Genomic DNA, 15826 nt, shown 5'->3' with positions numbered 1-15826 from the left:
ATCATCACTACTAGTGCTATATCTCATGTGCTTGAAGAGGAAATTTCTGTTGAGAAACCCCATTTCTTTCCTTTTTCTTAGTTCCTTTTTGTTTTTTTCTTCAAAATAATTGCAAAGAAAAGGCAATTTTAGATGGGTTTTTGGTCTTTTGTCTTTTTTTTTTTAACAAAGAAAATGTAAAATGTACTTAGCATCATATTTATTTGGGAAAATTATTTTTTTCATCGTTTAATTTTACCCTCTATTAAATTTAGTTATGCGAGTATGCCCATTAACTAATTAGTTTTGTAAGTTTACAAAATGATGAAATTAAGTCCGGTTTAGGGTTCTTTTTGTGAATTTTTCCGCAACTTTTAAAATTTATGCCGAAAATTGCACGCGTGACGAATTTTTGTTGAATTATCCAGCCACTTATCCAACTATACCCTCCACGTATAATGAGTTCTGGAGGAAAAAAAAAAAGATTTCTTTCCTCCAAAACATATCTTAAATGGCTTTCGAGTCATATCCAATACCACATAATATCAAAATCGCCAAAAATATACACAATTCAGCTGCCCATGTTACCTTTTTCAGAAAAAATACGAATTTTGACCATCGAAGGACTATTTGTTATCATTTTGCAAACTTACAGGACTAACTAGTTAATGGGCATACTTATAGGTCTAGATTTAATAAAAGATAAACTAAAGGACAAAAAAATAACTTTTCCTATTTATTTTTCAAGAATAGATAATAAATATAAATAAATATGTATTTTGTTTAATTTGTGGATTACTTTCTAAAGAGGTAAAAATATTGTAAGGATCCGTTTGTTGGGTAGAAATGATAATTTTTATTTTTTGGGGAAATTTGTGATCTAATTACGATGTATTCTATTTATCTTTTTGATGATCTTACAGTAAAATTTTTATAAATTATTAATATCGTGACCACATAATTTTATTAATTTAAAGAGGTATTAATTAATAAATTAATAATTTATTAATTTAAAGAAATTTTTTTTTCTAATTCAACGAGCTTACATTATTCTTCATTAATAAAACATATACATTGTATTGACTAATTGAATAAAATCTACATTATTTTTCATGAGGAAAATATATACAATGTCTTTGCAACTAATTACGAAAAAGGAATCACTCATAAAGGCAACAACTCTTTGTAATTTTTTCGTGTAGCATGAGACCGTAACACCGAAACTTTTGGATGTAGAAAGAATAGAGATGAAATATAGTTAGATTTAAATTTTAAGAAGCAGCAAACGACAATAGGATCATATTTTACAAAGTTGTCCTAGCTAATTATATTTATAATTTTTCAGAATTATTAATTTAAAATATTGAAGGGATTGTAAATTTATGAGTAAATTACATTGACACCCCTGAGGTTGGGCCAAAATACACAAACAGTCTATTTTTTTGCAAAATTACAACTACACACCATATTCAAATGTAAAACCTACACAAACACTCTATGAAAAATATTAAACTAACGCCCCTTAAAGGATGTAGCTGTAATTTTGTAAAATACAAGGAATATTTGTATAATTTGATCTTCTGAAAAAAGTATTATCTTATTAGTTTGTCAAAATTATTAATTTAGACCTTGGACCCAAGTTGAGATCGAGAAAAATATTATTTTAGAGAAGTTATTAATTTATAGAAATGAAGTTATTAATTTATAGAAATTCTACTGTATCTTAAATTTGAGAAAGAAAAGAAAAACATATTTTTGAAAATTGAGAAGATTGGACAAAAAGTTTGAAAATCTGAATCTTAATATTTCAGGTAAAATGCAGACAGCCCGTCATCGTATGGGGTCATTTGCATTTTGCCTCCCAATTTTTTTTTTTACACTTCTCACCTAATGTTTTAATTTTATTGCACTTTGCATTTTTCGGAGAATCATGGTGGAATATTTCATCCGCGTGTGTGCACAAGCCTAAGCGCGATTTAATTATAAAAATTAAATGCAGATAGCCCCCAAAGTATGGGATCATTTGCACTTTGCCCACCAAACATTTTACAAAACAAAAATAAATAAATTAAAAAATTAGAAAAAATATGGAGAAAAGTACTGAAAAATGGAGAAAATTTTCAGAAAATATTTGCAGATAAACCACTTCACATTACAAGCCAAATATAATGTTGGCATGTATTAAAATACACACATATGCTTGATGGTGACGCCAATAGAAATACACGATTTTTTTCATTTATCTTTTTGGTTTGATTTTTCCTCTTTTTATACAATAGTGGTGTATTTGATTTTGTTGTGAAGTTACACTCTTCCGTGATTTTTGAGTTGTTGAAGTTCGATCTCCTCATTTGGTTCACTGAGTTCTTTCGTGATTTATTTAGGTTGTTGAAGTTCAATCTCTTCATTTGGGTCGGTGAGTTTTTCTTATTTTCTCATCTTTTTTTTTTTTTCAATCTTTGTAATGTTCTATTGATTTATATTTATGTTGAAGTTTTTGTTCGTGAATTGAAGTTTAAAGGTTTTTTATCCGATTTAGAGGTTTCACACACCTGATATTATAGAAAGTTCATGGTTTTTCTATTTGATTTTATCTTGTAATGTGAAGTTCAATATCTGAAAATTATATATTGACTTTTTCTCCATTTTTTAGATTTTTACCAATTTTCTTATTTTTATTTATTTTATTAATATTAAAAAGTTGGGGGTAAACTGCAAATAATTTCATATGTTGGGGGCTATTTGCATTTAAACTTTACAATTTTACCAAATTCAAAATCGTCCTTGGGAGCGTGTACACACGCAGATCGAATATTCCATCACTATTCTCCGAAAAATATAAAGTGCAACAAAATCAAAAAATTGGGTGAAAAATATATATAAAAACAGAAAAAAAAAAGATAGGAGGCAAAGTGCAAATGACCTCATACGTCGGGGGATGTCTGTATTTTACCCTAATTATTTCTGTGATATTCTTATTCTTTTTTCTTGAAAAAATGACAATAAAAACACGATTGCTTTTACTTTCTTTTTTTTTCTGAATTGAATCGATTATAATTATATTTTGAATACTAATTATCAATATTAATTTTGTAAAGTAATCAATAACTTTTATTACAATAGAACAACGACTATTAAAATAGATAAATACTCGAAAAAAAAGATGATGGACCTCAATTTCCAAAATTAAGTTAGATCTCATTCACTATTATTTTTGTTTCTTTAATTACAATTTTGTGTTTTTATTGCATTTTAAGTCTTTTTCTATTAATTTTATACAACATTGATAAGACCATTTTAACCCTCAACTTGAATGCCTTTATCCTCCAATGGGCTGAATTTCAATTTTCAGTGAAGTGGTCTGGCCCAATAGTTTGCCACCTTATCTCTATTTTGTTCTCAGTCAAGCCCAAGCCCAAGCCAGAATGTCAGTGGGTTGGGTTTTTTTATTTTTTATTTTTAAAATAATTTAATTTAATTAAATTTGGAAAAAATAGATAATATTTTTTATGGAATTTTATGGTGATAATATCATAAATATTTCACAAAAAAAAGAAAACATAAACTATAGGTAAGAAATAATTTTTAATTGCAATTATACAAATGCATGGAGCCATAGTCGAATTATAATTATATTTATTCAGATATTTTTACTTGGAAATTCAGATTATAAATATAATTGATCGTAATGAGAATTTATATAAATCACATTAAATTTAAAATGTGACTCATAGCCCTCGATGTTCTTCGCTTTTGATTTTATTAATTAAATCAAGCAAAATAAATTAATAATTACATAAAGGTGCTAATTAATAATAAGTGTTCCCACAATTTGGAATCTGTTAAAAATGGTTACAAGACTAGAATAATATGAATAAATAATTTTTCTTAAAAAATTATTTGTTATTTCAAGAATGATGGCAAATGTCTTGAATGGAGATATGTAATCTTCTCCAGATTAGTGGGAGCAAATTATGCATTATCTTAAAATACGGTATCAAGATTTTGATGATTTGATATCAAGAATGATGCCAAATATCTTAGTTTAATTAGTCAATTTAAAATTATATATATATATATATATATATATATGTAATCTCTCCGTGAAAAAGTGAAGAGATATTTTTATATTTTTCTTCAACTTTTTCACAGACGTTTTCTGCGAAGAATTTTGGTAATCCTGAAATATTTTTTTTTTTCTCAGAATTAACTATCACCATCACTTCTCTCATAAATTTTTGAAAGAAAAACATCTTTGTAGCAGCAAAAATCATGGAATTTTCGACATTTTAGATTTTGCAGAAATGGAATTCAAGAATTTTCTTTTGCACAAAAGGGGAAGAGATTTGTTCTTCTATTTTTTTTTATGAAAAAAAAAATCATCTTTTAGGAAGAGAATTTATTTTTCTTTATTATTAATATTTTCTTGAAAATATGAAGGTATTTTGAACAATTTTGATATCTCTTTGCATTACAGAAAATGAGGTTTCTTTTCCCATTATCTTGGTTCTGATTCCCTCAAAACTAAAGTTTATTGGATAAAGTATTTGAAGGAAAGAATTTCCTATAATTATTGGAGTATTAAGGTCTTCGACAAGAACAAAACTAGTTTTGAAACAAATTCATCATTACGAACATGAGCTTCGGAAAGTTTGAAATTAATTTTACGACTTATTGAATTACCAGTTGGAAGTTTTTCTTTGATTTTTTCAAAATATTTGATAGGGATTAACCCTTCTTGGATGCAGTTCATGTCAGCACACGAATCCATTAATTCAACAGCAGTTAATTCGAAATCTTCAATAACTAGATTAATTTTTACGTACAATTTCCGGTAGGCAACTCTAGAGATAGAATTGACGAGGGATTCTTCTTCCTCGGAATTTTTAGATAGAGAGCAAGGACAGAGTCATTGATAGAATTAAACAAAATTCTGAAGCTTCTGATAAAGAACAAATTTCAAATTCAATTTACGCTATCCAACATTTACAATCTTAACCAACTCCCCCTGATCTAAAAAATGAAGAAGTCCAAAACTTCGGGTCCTTTAATGGAAGTTCAATGTATGAGTGGAAATAGATACTTTATCTGAATATCAAATTCTTAGCTTGTGTAAACAAATGGTTACGGTACCAATATTTATAAAGAAAGAGCAAGTCTAACAGACGGTTTGCTGACCTAGTAGAATTACAACTGTGTAATGATTTTACTTTAAAATCCCAATTAAAGAAACAAAATCTTACAACCAGAAAAGAGCTAGAAAACTGGTGTGAACAATTTGAAGTTTAAAAAACGCTCACCTTCTTGAAAAAGAAAACATCATAACGCACGTAGGTGCAAGTATTCAAAGAAAATTCCTTCCTTTAAACCCCCTTCTAGACCTAATTTTGAAGAAAATATTATTAATAATGATGAGAGAAGTCCTAATTCTAATGCAATATCTTTTTTAATATAAACTGTTTATTATTCATTTTATTGGAAATTCCCAAATATATCAAGAAAGAAATGATTTATTCAGTATTCGAGTTTCGTTATCAATGTCATATTGATACCTGTGTAAATTATAAATGAATCAATTAGTACACGAATTTTACCATTAATATAATTTTGGTACCCATTAAATATTTTTTATTTACTTTTGTATTATTTTTTTATATAATGATTATTTTACCCTTAAAAAATAAATAATAAATATACAAAAAGAACAAGGATACAACAAGGGTAAAATATACTTTGCCCCTGAACTATTCCTGATGTAACACTTATCCCCTTGATTTGACTAAAATGACCCTCATACTTTGAATAATTATATTATTTTTAATATATATCTTAATATTTTGCATATTAAATCATCATCATCAAATTATTTTTTAATATGGGAAGAATTTAAATACAAGTGGAGTATGATTAATATATAGTTGATAAACAACAAATATAATATAACCAACAATTCATATATGCTTTTTAAAAGAAATTGACAAATATATATGTTTCACAAAAGTTAAACATTTTTAAAAATAAATATCTATATTATCATATTTTTAAAGAAAATATATTCGAAAAATCATTTAACTATTCATTTCTATCTAAAAGAATAAATAATTAATAACTTGATTTTATTACAAATTTAATAAAATCTTTTTATGAAATTTCTTATGTATTTTTTGTTGTCATTCATTACTTAACTTTGAGTTTGTAAAATATAATAACATTCAAACTATTTAATTTACTAATTTTCTATTACTTCATTATAATTAAAAGATACTTTTTTCAATTGAAAAAAATTTAATTAAATTTAAAATACAAAATTATTATAAAAAGAAATTCTTTAAACTATATATAATACAAGGGCAAGATTCTCCAAAAATTTAACTATAGGGGTAAGTATTTACCCAAAAAATAATATTTTATTTTATTAAACATGATAATAATATTTTATTAATTTATTATTTTCTACTCACTTTATTTAAATATTTATAAAAGTAAAATTCAAAAGGCATTGCAACGATAGAGAAGTTGAATTTTCATTTTAAATTTTAAAAAATTATAATCCAAAATTGAAACTTTTGAATTTAAATTTAACTTTTGCAATCAAAATTTAATATCTCGATTAAATACAAAAAAAAATTAGCTTTGACGATAGAAAGTTCTATTTTTCAGGACTTGACTATTAACATAAGTTATTTAATAATGAGTTTTTCTACGTATATTGAAAGATAAAAATAGTAAAATGTCTCAAAATAACAAAAATACAATAATCTTCATAACCAAATATGAAAATGAAAGTAAATTTGATGTGGTCGAGGTTTTTACGAAGGGATAAAATTGAAAAATTTATCTACGACACAATTACACACCATGTGAAAACACAATTTCCGAGGGAGGTCCATTTTTCTATATATATTAGTGTATATATAAATATACACTAATATCTATATTATATATAATTGAAGAACAATTTACTCCCCTGTATTTTTAAAATGAAGCAATTTACCTCCTTAGATAGATAGGTGGTAAATTGCTACATTTTTAAAAAATATAGAGAGATAAATCACTATCTTTTTCATATTGGATAATTTGCTCATTTACAATATTATAAAAGGTAAATAGCATTAAACTCTTTTATTAAATTAGTAATAATAGTCCTTAGCAGGCCTTCTCCACAATAGGCCATCCAATTCCTCAAAGTCTTTGGGCTACTGGGCCATTTGGGCCTATACACCTATCAGGTTTGGTATAATTACGTAAATTCTACAATTTAAAAAATTAAATTTAATATTTCTAAGATTTGTTTTCGTCTAACAAATAGGTCCCTCCTTCCGTCAGTCAAAATTCATTGAATTTGTATATTAACAAAAACAGACTAAATAAAAATCGATATTATCCTCATTGACTAATTACAAACTTATTACATGTCAAATAAATCTTATGTAGCTAAACTATCCTTATAATGATGAAAATATACCTACTCACAATTATTAGCACTAAAAAATATATAAGAATAATTTGGTTATAAAAAGATTTTTTTAACTTACAATAAATTAGTAATAAATCCATTAGGAATAAATCTGAAATTTTTATCTGAATTTTTTTGTTAATATCATCAAATTTTATGAATTTTGACTAACACATGAAACTTATTTATTAAATAGAAGCAAACTTCATACATATATATATATATATATATATATATTTTTCTGCTTTCTCGTTTCCTATGTAAGATAAGCATATAGACTGGGGCTCTTGTCGAGCTTGCCTACATACCTTCCTAGTTTGGACAGAATCAAGTCATTCGTAGAAGACACTAAAACAAGGATTAATACTTTACCCTGATTGCCTATTGAAGCATTGAAACGGCGCTTTTTCTTTAGTCAAATCGGTCTCCCGGAGCTTCTTTGAAAGCTATTGTTCTCCTGAACAGGACTATTGGCAGGACATCCTTCTTTATGAAAGCAGGCTAGACTTCGCGAGCTAGGCTAGAAAGCTAAATAGATGCGTGTGAAGCCACGAAAACAGATCCACGTGGTGATCATCAGAGCGGGCCTAAAACGTTCATTTTTTTAAATATTATTTTTTAAATCATATAAAATCTATGTATAATATTTTCATATATGATTCTACAAAAAAATATATAATTAGTTAATAACATCAAATTCCCATTATTGATGTAGCATCATTATTTATATAATTTAAGGTTCCACAATGACTATTGACCGTTATTTGTGCAATGGTCACGTTTGTCATAATTAAGAGTAATGACAAATAATTTTGTTAGGATAGATTAGTTAAGTTTTTTTTCTCGATTTTATTTAATTATAATTAATAATAATTATTTATTATGACGTTTAATTCATAATCATTAAAATATAGGTAATAGTAAAAAAAGTTTCTTGTGTTGTTTTATCATTTCACCTAAAATTTTTCACATAGGACATTAATTACCGTCGTTATATTTTTATCTCACGTACGAATATATCTTAAGAATAATTTATATAATTTAAAAATATTTATATATATCTTTATCTCATAGAGGAGATATCTCCCAAAAGAAAAAAGACAAATAGTTATCGTCAAAAAGTTATTATTATAAATATGTTTTAATAATATATTAATAATAACTAAAATTAAAAATATTTTTTTTACTTAAAACTAAAAATTAAAAATAATAGTACAATATGCTCTTCTAAAATTTATCATAATTATAAATACTTTCTCATTGTTTGAAAAATTATAAATACCCTATCAAATACTCCCTTCTAGTAAGGGGTAGTTATTAGAGTATTTATAATTTCAAAGAATAATCGTAAAATTTTTAAATAATAATATATATTTATAATTATGATAAATTTTAAAAAAATTCGTTGTAATCTATACAAAATAAAAACATAAAGATATAGATTGGATATCGTCCCGAAACAAAATAACAAATAATTATTGTCCTAAAAGTTGATTTATCTATATATATATATTTATTTTTTGGATTATCTCTTGTCACGACGAGTATACCAATTTTTTATTTATTTATATATATATATTTTTAAAATTATTTTTATTATTTTTTTTTTTCCAAAGAATTGGAATAATAAGAGAATATTCTTTCCCAACATTGGGTTTAGTCAAAGTCGATAAACCTTTGACCTTTTCAAGTGGGTCCCACACACTCATTGTTCTTGCCGTACATGTTCCCACTTGCAAACATTGTCCACACGGGGAAATATCCTCTACAGCACCCACTTCCCGTTGGCAACTTGCAATCATCACTTTGTGCTGCACAAGGGTTGTACCTTACCTCCGGCTAATTAACATTCCCATACTTGTATTGTATTTTTGTTTTCTTTTAATTACCACTTGGAGATTTTTTGTCCATGGTTTCATTTTGATTAAAATGTCCACTTCTGGAATTAAAATGTTAGGGGCTTAGGCGTTTGTGCCTCTCACCCGAGGGTCACCTCTTGATTTGGCGTCGTGCGTTTGGGTCGGGGCCGACACCTTCCATTAGCAGTCCTAAGGCTCTTTTCGAGTTTTTTGCTAATCAACCTAGCTTTTCGGACTTCCCGCTTAAGCAAACATCCTATCTCTTTCAGTATTTTTATTGTTGTTTGAAGCTCTTTTTTGGAGGTGAATCGAAGCAGATTCTGACCATTTTCAGGAGGTCTTTGTGAAAAAATATTGTTCTTTTAGCTGTAATATGATTACTGTATATATATATTGTAAAAATTAATAACGAAATACTTACAATGTTTGATTTAGATTAAGCTTAACTTTAATAGTTCAAAGATAAAAATCGCAAATTTTAGATACTCAATTTGACTTATTTTCTATAAAAAGCCGAAACGTGTTTATTTTCTACTTTTTGCTGAAAAAAAAGTTAAAAATATATATTTTTTTAAAGAAAACTTTAAGTTATGCTTTTAAATTGCTTAATTTCAGTTGATCTAAATAAAAAATTATAAGCAATTATTACCAACTTCTATAACTTGTTGATAAAATGGTAACTATTAGGTATAATTGCACTGTCCTCTCTTGACATTTGATATAATTACACGTATACCCCATTTAATTTGTGAAATTACATCTACAACAAACAGATCATTCTATTAATCAAAATTAAATTGAATTTGCTAAATTATCAAAAAACTTAGATAAAATTCATATATACCCCTGATTAACTTATTACTCATTTATTGCAGGTCAAGTAAATTTTTTTGACCAAAATACCCTTATAAAGTGTAAAGAGATATATATATACCTCATCACATGGATTAGCATATAAAAATATATAAGGGTAATTTGATCAGAATTTAACTTGAAATAGATCAGTGATAAGTCATTTGGGGGTAAATATAGATTTTCATTCGATAAATTCAGTGAATTTTAACTAACGAAAAATTTATTTATTAAATAAAAATAAATATCACAAATATGAAATATAAATTTTCAAATCACAAAAAAGTTATATATAATTATCTCTTAATATTAATTTAATTTCTCAAATACTTCAATCTTATTTTTTTTTCTTTTCACTTTTTTTGTCTAACAGTTCAAACTTTCACAACGTTTCAACTTTTGCTACGCAAACACTTGAAAATATGAAACTTTGCAAATACTATTCAATGATGAAAGCGGGTTAAAAACTTTCAAATTGGGTACATCTCAGGAACATGGATGGGCTGCGCAGCTGATTATTACCCGAGCGCATATATATGAAAAGTTCCGCAGACGCCGTTTCCAGTTTCAACTTCCATTAACGAACGAATTTGCAATCTCTCGAAACTCTGTATATTGTTTGCCTCAAAATCCCAAACCCTGTTTGCGAATTGGGGGAGAGAAATGGACGGTGGCGATGCTCCGGGACAGGGGACAGTGACTTGTGCTACATGGATACGGCGCCCGGAGAACGAGCATTTGGTGGTGGTCGGAAAATCGAGGCCGTCTTCTCTCGAGATCTTCTCCTACGATCCTATCACCACTTGTCTCTCTGCCTCTCCCAAGGTTAGGTTAATTTGCCTGTTTATTTATTGTAGTAATTTCTCGTTACAAGTGGTGGAAATAGTACTTCTGTTCCCTTGATGGAGTGCTTGTGTTTTGAGCGTTGTAGTAATTTGGGTAGTGTTTCTGAAGGTTGTTCTGTGCTGTTTTTGTTGAATATTGGGTTTTGGAATTTTTGGGGAGTAGAATAATCTTCAGTTTTTTTTTAAACTAATAGTATATTTTGTAATGATGGAAGGAGGAGAGGTTACCAACGCCTTGCTCGTTGTTGTATGTATATTTATTGCAGGCGAAGTATGATTTTGAAGAAGGGGTTAATCCGGTAATCATTGCGGTGCATCCAAGTGGAGACGAATTTGTTTGTTCCACAAGTACTGGTGATTGCAAGTCAGTATTTTGGGTTTTTTCCTTTTAAATAGAAAATTGTTGATACAATCATAAAGCATCTAATCCCGTGATTATGAACCTTATTAGTGATTACTTGTCAACTTTTTTCTTGAAAGTACTGTTTGTTCCTGGGTTTGGGAGGAAAGTCCCTCACAATATCCTCGTTTCATTTTATCTCCTTTTAGAAAAAACAGACATGTCACGCCAAATGTGATTATCTCTTATCAAGCACCATTACATATATATTAATTGTAATTGTTATACCTTTATCTCATATTTAACATGTTCAGATTCAATGCTCAGATCTCTAGAAGAATTTTATCTCAAACACATAACAACTGAAAAGCTATATAAGAGCCGTCATTGTCTTAGTATCTAAATCAGTAGAGTTAAATGGTTTCTCTACTTTGTCTTTTGATAAAATAATTAAATCAATCACTTGGACCAAATTGTGAATAGCACTTGAGAGACCCTATATTGTCTTGGTGTAAGTGGTTTAAATTGAATAATGACTCTTTTGCAGTAGGCTAGAATTCCACTTTCTTGGAGAAAAAGAAATAAGTGAAACTTATGTTTGTTTGATGGAATAGAAATGTGAAAAACATGAATTCGTTTTCAAAACCCAACTTTGTACTGCTGAATCTGGAGTAAGAGTACACAAGCGTAGATTCTGATTTTGGCCTCTCATTCCTTTAGTTTTTGCTAGTCGGGAATTATACTTTAAACTAAGCATAAGTTGGGGCCTTGGAGAAAGTGGATTGGATTGAGGTAATGGTTGAAACTCCTATGTCCTAAGACTGTTGGTTTATCAGGTTTCTGAATGAATTTATAAGTTTAGTTTTTGGGCCTCATTATCTCATTTATAGGAGGGTTTCTGTTCTTTTTGGTTGATTCTTCCTTTTAAAAATAATAAACAAACATTAATATTAGCTGTAAAATTATAGATCATGTTACCCTATCATACATCTTAGTAGTACTCGATATCTTGTGTAGTTTGTTTTCTTTCTCCAGATGGGATGGTGGTATAAACGTAAAATTACAAGATGCAGTCCTGTTGACTTCAGTTCACTAACTGATACCTTTGTCCTAGCTTTATACAATTATTCGTGTATAATATTTCATACTGCTTGCAGATTGTTCGAGTTGTATGGTCGGGAAGACAGAATAAAACTTGTTGCAAAAGAACAACTTCTACTTCAGGGAATTGGCCTGCAAAAATGTTTAGCTTTTAGTGTTGATGGAACGAGATTTGCTACTGGTGGAGTTGTAAGCTTTCTTATAATATTTATTGCTTATGAATCTGCGCACTTGCAATTATTCAGAAATATCATCGTAATATTGTATTCAGGATGGATTTCTTAGAATATTTGAGTGGCCAAACATGCGTATCATTTTAGAGGAACCAAGAGTTCACAAGTCGTTTCGAGACATGGATTTCAGGTAAGAATGAGCTTCAATAAGATATTTCATTTGTTTTTCAGCATGTTTAAGTTGTTTAACCTATTTGTGACTGTTTGGATTTTGTGTGTGTATTATACACTGCACATGATCCTCTGCTTAACCCAAATGATTTAGCATCTGGGTTTGTTAGTTATGAAGTTGCTTTAGGGCCTGGATCGATTGTTTAACTTCCACTCCTGAAGCAAAAGAAATTGAACTCTTATGCTGCCTTCTGTTCTGATAGGTGCTTGGGTTTCCGCCTATAAAGAACTGCTTAGTTCACAAGCACTCTATAGAATTTATTGCTCGACATAGGTAGTGGCCCAATATGAAATAGGTTGAGACCCTTCAAGTTTTGGCGTAATGGGCTGAATGTCAAGCCTGCACATGCATATCCGTGCAAGTTTTATTTCACGACCAACTTCTAATCATCAAAGGCAGCTACACACTGTCGTGTATTGAGTGATATCGCTTTCAGTCATGGTCTCATAGTGCCTTCATGACATACTGACTGTGTGATGGCCGATTTGAAATCTGTTTAGGAGGATGAGCTTTTGCCGCTAAAATTATGCGATTTCCATTGCTGCAACACATTTCTCATATGCTTTTCCTTGAGTGCATAGAATTTCAAAGTACAGAAAGAATAATGGTCTTTGCAAAAAAAATATAAAAATCTGATAAGCTCTTGTGGGAGACAAGTAAACAGAAGAAGGAGAAGCTGTGTTGATGAGAGGGAACTATTTCTGAGAGCTACTGCTCTGCACTCCATGGGGAAATTGGCCTCATAATCAACCTACAAATTGTCTTTTCTCTACCATCCTCAATCCTTCCGAAAGCATATCTCTTTAGATTCTGGATGGATAGCGCTTTGACTTTTTTAATCTGCAATTTTATTTGATACTATGCTGCCATTACGTAATTTTGGATACTTTCTATTTGTCATAACATCGTCAGCTACTAGCCAACTAATCTATAATGCTAAAATCTATGATGACAAGGAGGAATGAATTGAGTCCTTAAATGATTCATACTTACCTTGATAAAAGTGGGAGGGGTTTTTTATGAATAATTTATGATATTTACTGTTACAACCATTACTTCTATGTGTGCTTGTCAAGTGCTGGACATCAATAAAAAGCAAGTAGCATCCTTTTTGGTTCTCTTTTTTTTTTCTTTTTACTCCTTTTTTTGTCCATTTTTACTGAAATATTGGATTATCATATACCAATTAAGAACTTCACACATGGAAATTAACAATTTGGGGCTTGATATTGCTCTTGCAGCTTAGACTCGGAATTTTTAGCTTCAACGTCGACTGATGGCTCAGCAAGAGTATGGAATACAAATGATGGTTCTCCAGTTGCAACCTTGACACGGAACTCCGTAAATATCTTTATCCTTCTGCTCTGCACTATCGTGTTTTCACTCATACTTGGGGTTTTAATTTAATCTGTGACTTCTTTGCTCTCATGTTGCAGGATGAGAAGATTGAACTTTGCCGATTTTCTAAAGATGGGACAAAACCATTTTTGTTTTGCTCAGTTCAAAGAGGTATGTTACATTTGCTTCATTGAGAATGTAGTCATCTATGTGATTCTCCTCAGTTGAAAGGTTGGACAGCTGGTCTTGAAGAGTGCTTGTGTCTGCACAGGAAATAAACCACTTACAGTCGTCTGGGATATAAGCACATGGAAAAAAATTGGGCACAAGAGGTTACTTAGAAAGCCAGCTTCAATGATGTCTATTAGTTTGGATGGAAAATATCTTGCTTTGTAAGCCACTTTCTACATCTCCTTTTTTTTTCCCCTCTTTCTGGCCCAGTATTTTACTCTGGAAGACATACCTCTAATTTACCTTTTCTTAAAATTGTTTATCTAGAAGTGCCTTCCTTTAACAACAAAGAGAACTATTTCAAAAGGTTAATTATGTGTACAGGCGGACTTCATAAATTCTGGTGAAAATTTCTAGTGTAAAAGCCTTGATTTGGTGTACAATTTCTGAAAATCATTTCTATCTTAGCCTATCTTGAAGTTTTAAGTTCCTTTGATCGCTGTCACTTGTTTTTTTCTCTAGATGATCTGCTGCCTATAGTTGGCAGGGGAATCATATCTTTTGAATTATTATTTATTTTTCCAAGTTAATGAAATAACTGCCTGGTAGGGGAAAAAAGGGTTATGGTTAATTGCTTGATATGCTGTATTAATCCATGATAAGAGGTAGGAAAGAAACAGACATTAGCTTGTTTTGAAGTAAGGTTCCACCGAGGTTATCTGCAAAACTTCCTTTTCTCTTTTCATGTTCTCTTCAAATAGCATGCTGTTTGACCAGATTATGAGTAAAAGAATAGCAATATCAGCAGTTGGCTGGAGTTAGTTTGACCATGACCGGTAAACAAGAACAGGTCGTTCTTTCTCATCATGCAAAGACTTTCTTACATGCTTTAAGGAAAAAAAGCTCTATCTTTGTGAGAGGGCACCAGGTGATATAAATAATAACTAATAATACCGTTAGCATATAAGTGGGGACAATGAGTGGAGACTTTTGGGGGATTGTTTCTAAATTGGCATGTTTTAGTAATCCTTTTCTTCACTCAAATTTTTAATAAAAATTTGTCATTATCTTAGGGGGAGCAAGGATGGAGATATATGTGTTGTAGAAGTGAAAAAGATGGAGGTCCGCCACTGGAGTAAGAGGCTACACTTGGGTTCTGATATTACATCCTTGGAATTTTGTCCTAGTGATAGGTAAATTGAAAAATTTTCATGAAAGTTTAGCAGAGGAGGAGCATTGTTATTTAGAAAAGAGAGTTTCTATCCTGTATGCTATATTACAACGGCCATGTTTTCCGGTTTCAACTTATGATCGTAAGCATGATAGTAACTATGCATGGTAATTAGTATATTCATGAAGTACTCTCCTCTGCGGACTTACCAGAAACAGAACTTTCGCGTTGGAGGCTCGTTCTACATTTAATCTCTCTGGTCCTTTTTTGACTTTGTAGGGTAGTACTTACTACTTCTAAGGAATGGGG

At 29.6% G+C, this 15826-nt stretch overlaps 1 protein-coding gene across 1 annotated transcript in view; it reads left to right on the top strand.

The window, feature by feature from the left end:
* Positions 10678 to 15826, top strand: part of LOC105174169 (SEC12-like protein 1) — a 5857-nt gene continuing 708 nt past the window's right edge. Inside the window, exons 1-9 of the mRNA XM_020697583.1 lie at positions 10678 to 10971; positions 11258 to 11355; positions 12489 to 12621; positions 12704 to 12795; positions 14079 to 14178; positions 14274 to 14346; positions 14447 to 14567; positions 15420 to 15539; positions 15797 to 15826. Coding sequence (XP_020553242.1) covers positions 10810 to 10971; positions 11258 to 11355; positions 12489 to 12621; positions 12704 to 12795; positions 14079 to 14178; positions 14274 to 14346; positions 14447 to 14567; positions 15420 to 15539; positions 15797 to 15826 — 929 coding nt within the window. The 5' untranslated portion in view covers positions 10678 to 10809. The remainder of the gene's footprint in view (positions 10972 to 11257; positions 11356 to 12488; positions 12622 to 12703; positions 12796 to 14078; positions 14179 to 14273; positions 14347 to 14446; positions 14568 to 15419; positions 15540 to 15796) is intronic.

Source organism: Sesamum indicum, linkage group LG11 (genome assembly GCF_000512975.1).
Source record: "Sesamum indicum cultivar Zhongzhi No. 13 linkage group LG11, S_indicum_v1.0, whole genome shotgun sequence".
Taxonomy (NCBI): Eukaryota; Viridiplantae; Streptophyta; class Magnoliopsida; order Lamiales; family Pedaliaceae; genus Sesamum; species Sesamum indicum.
This window is presented reverse-complemented; position numbering and strand designations above follow the sequence as displayed.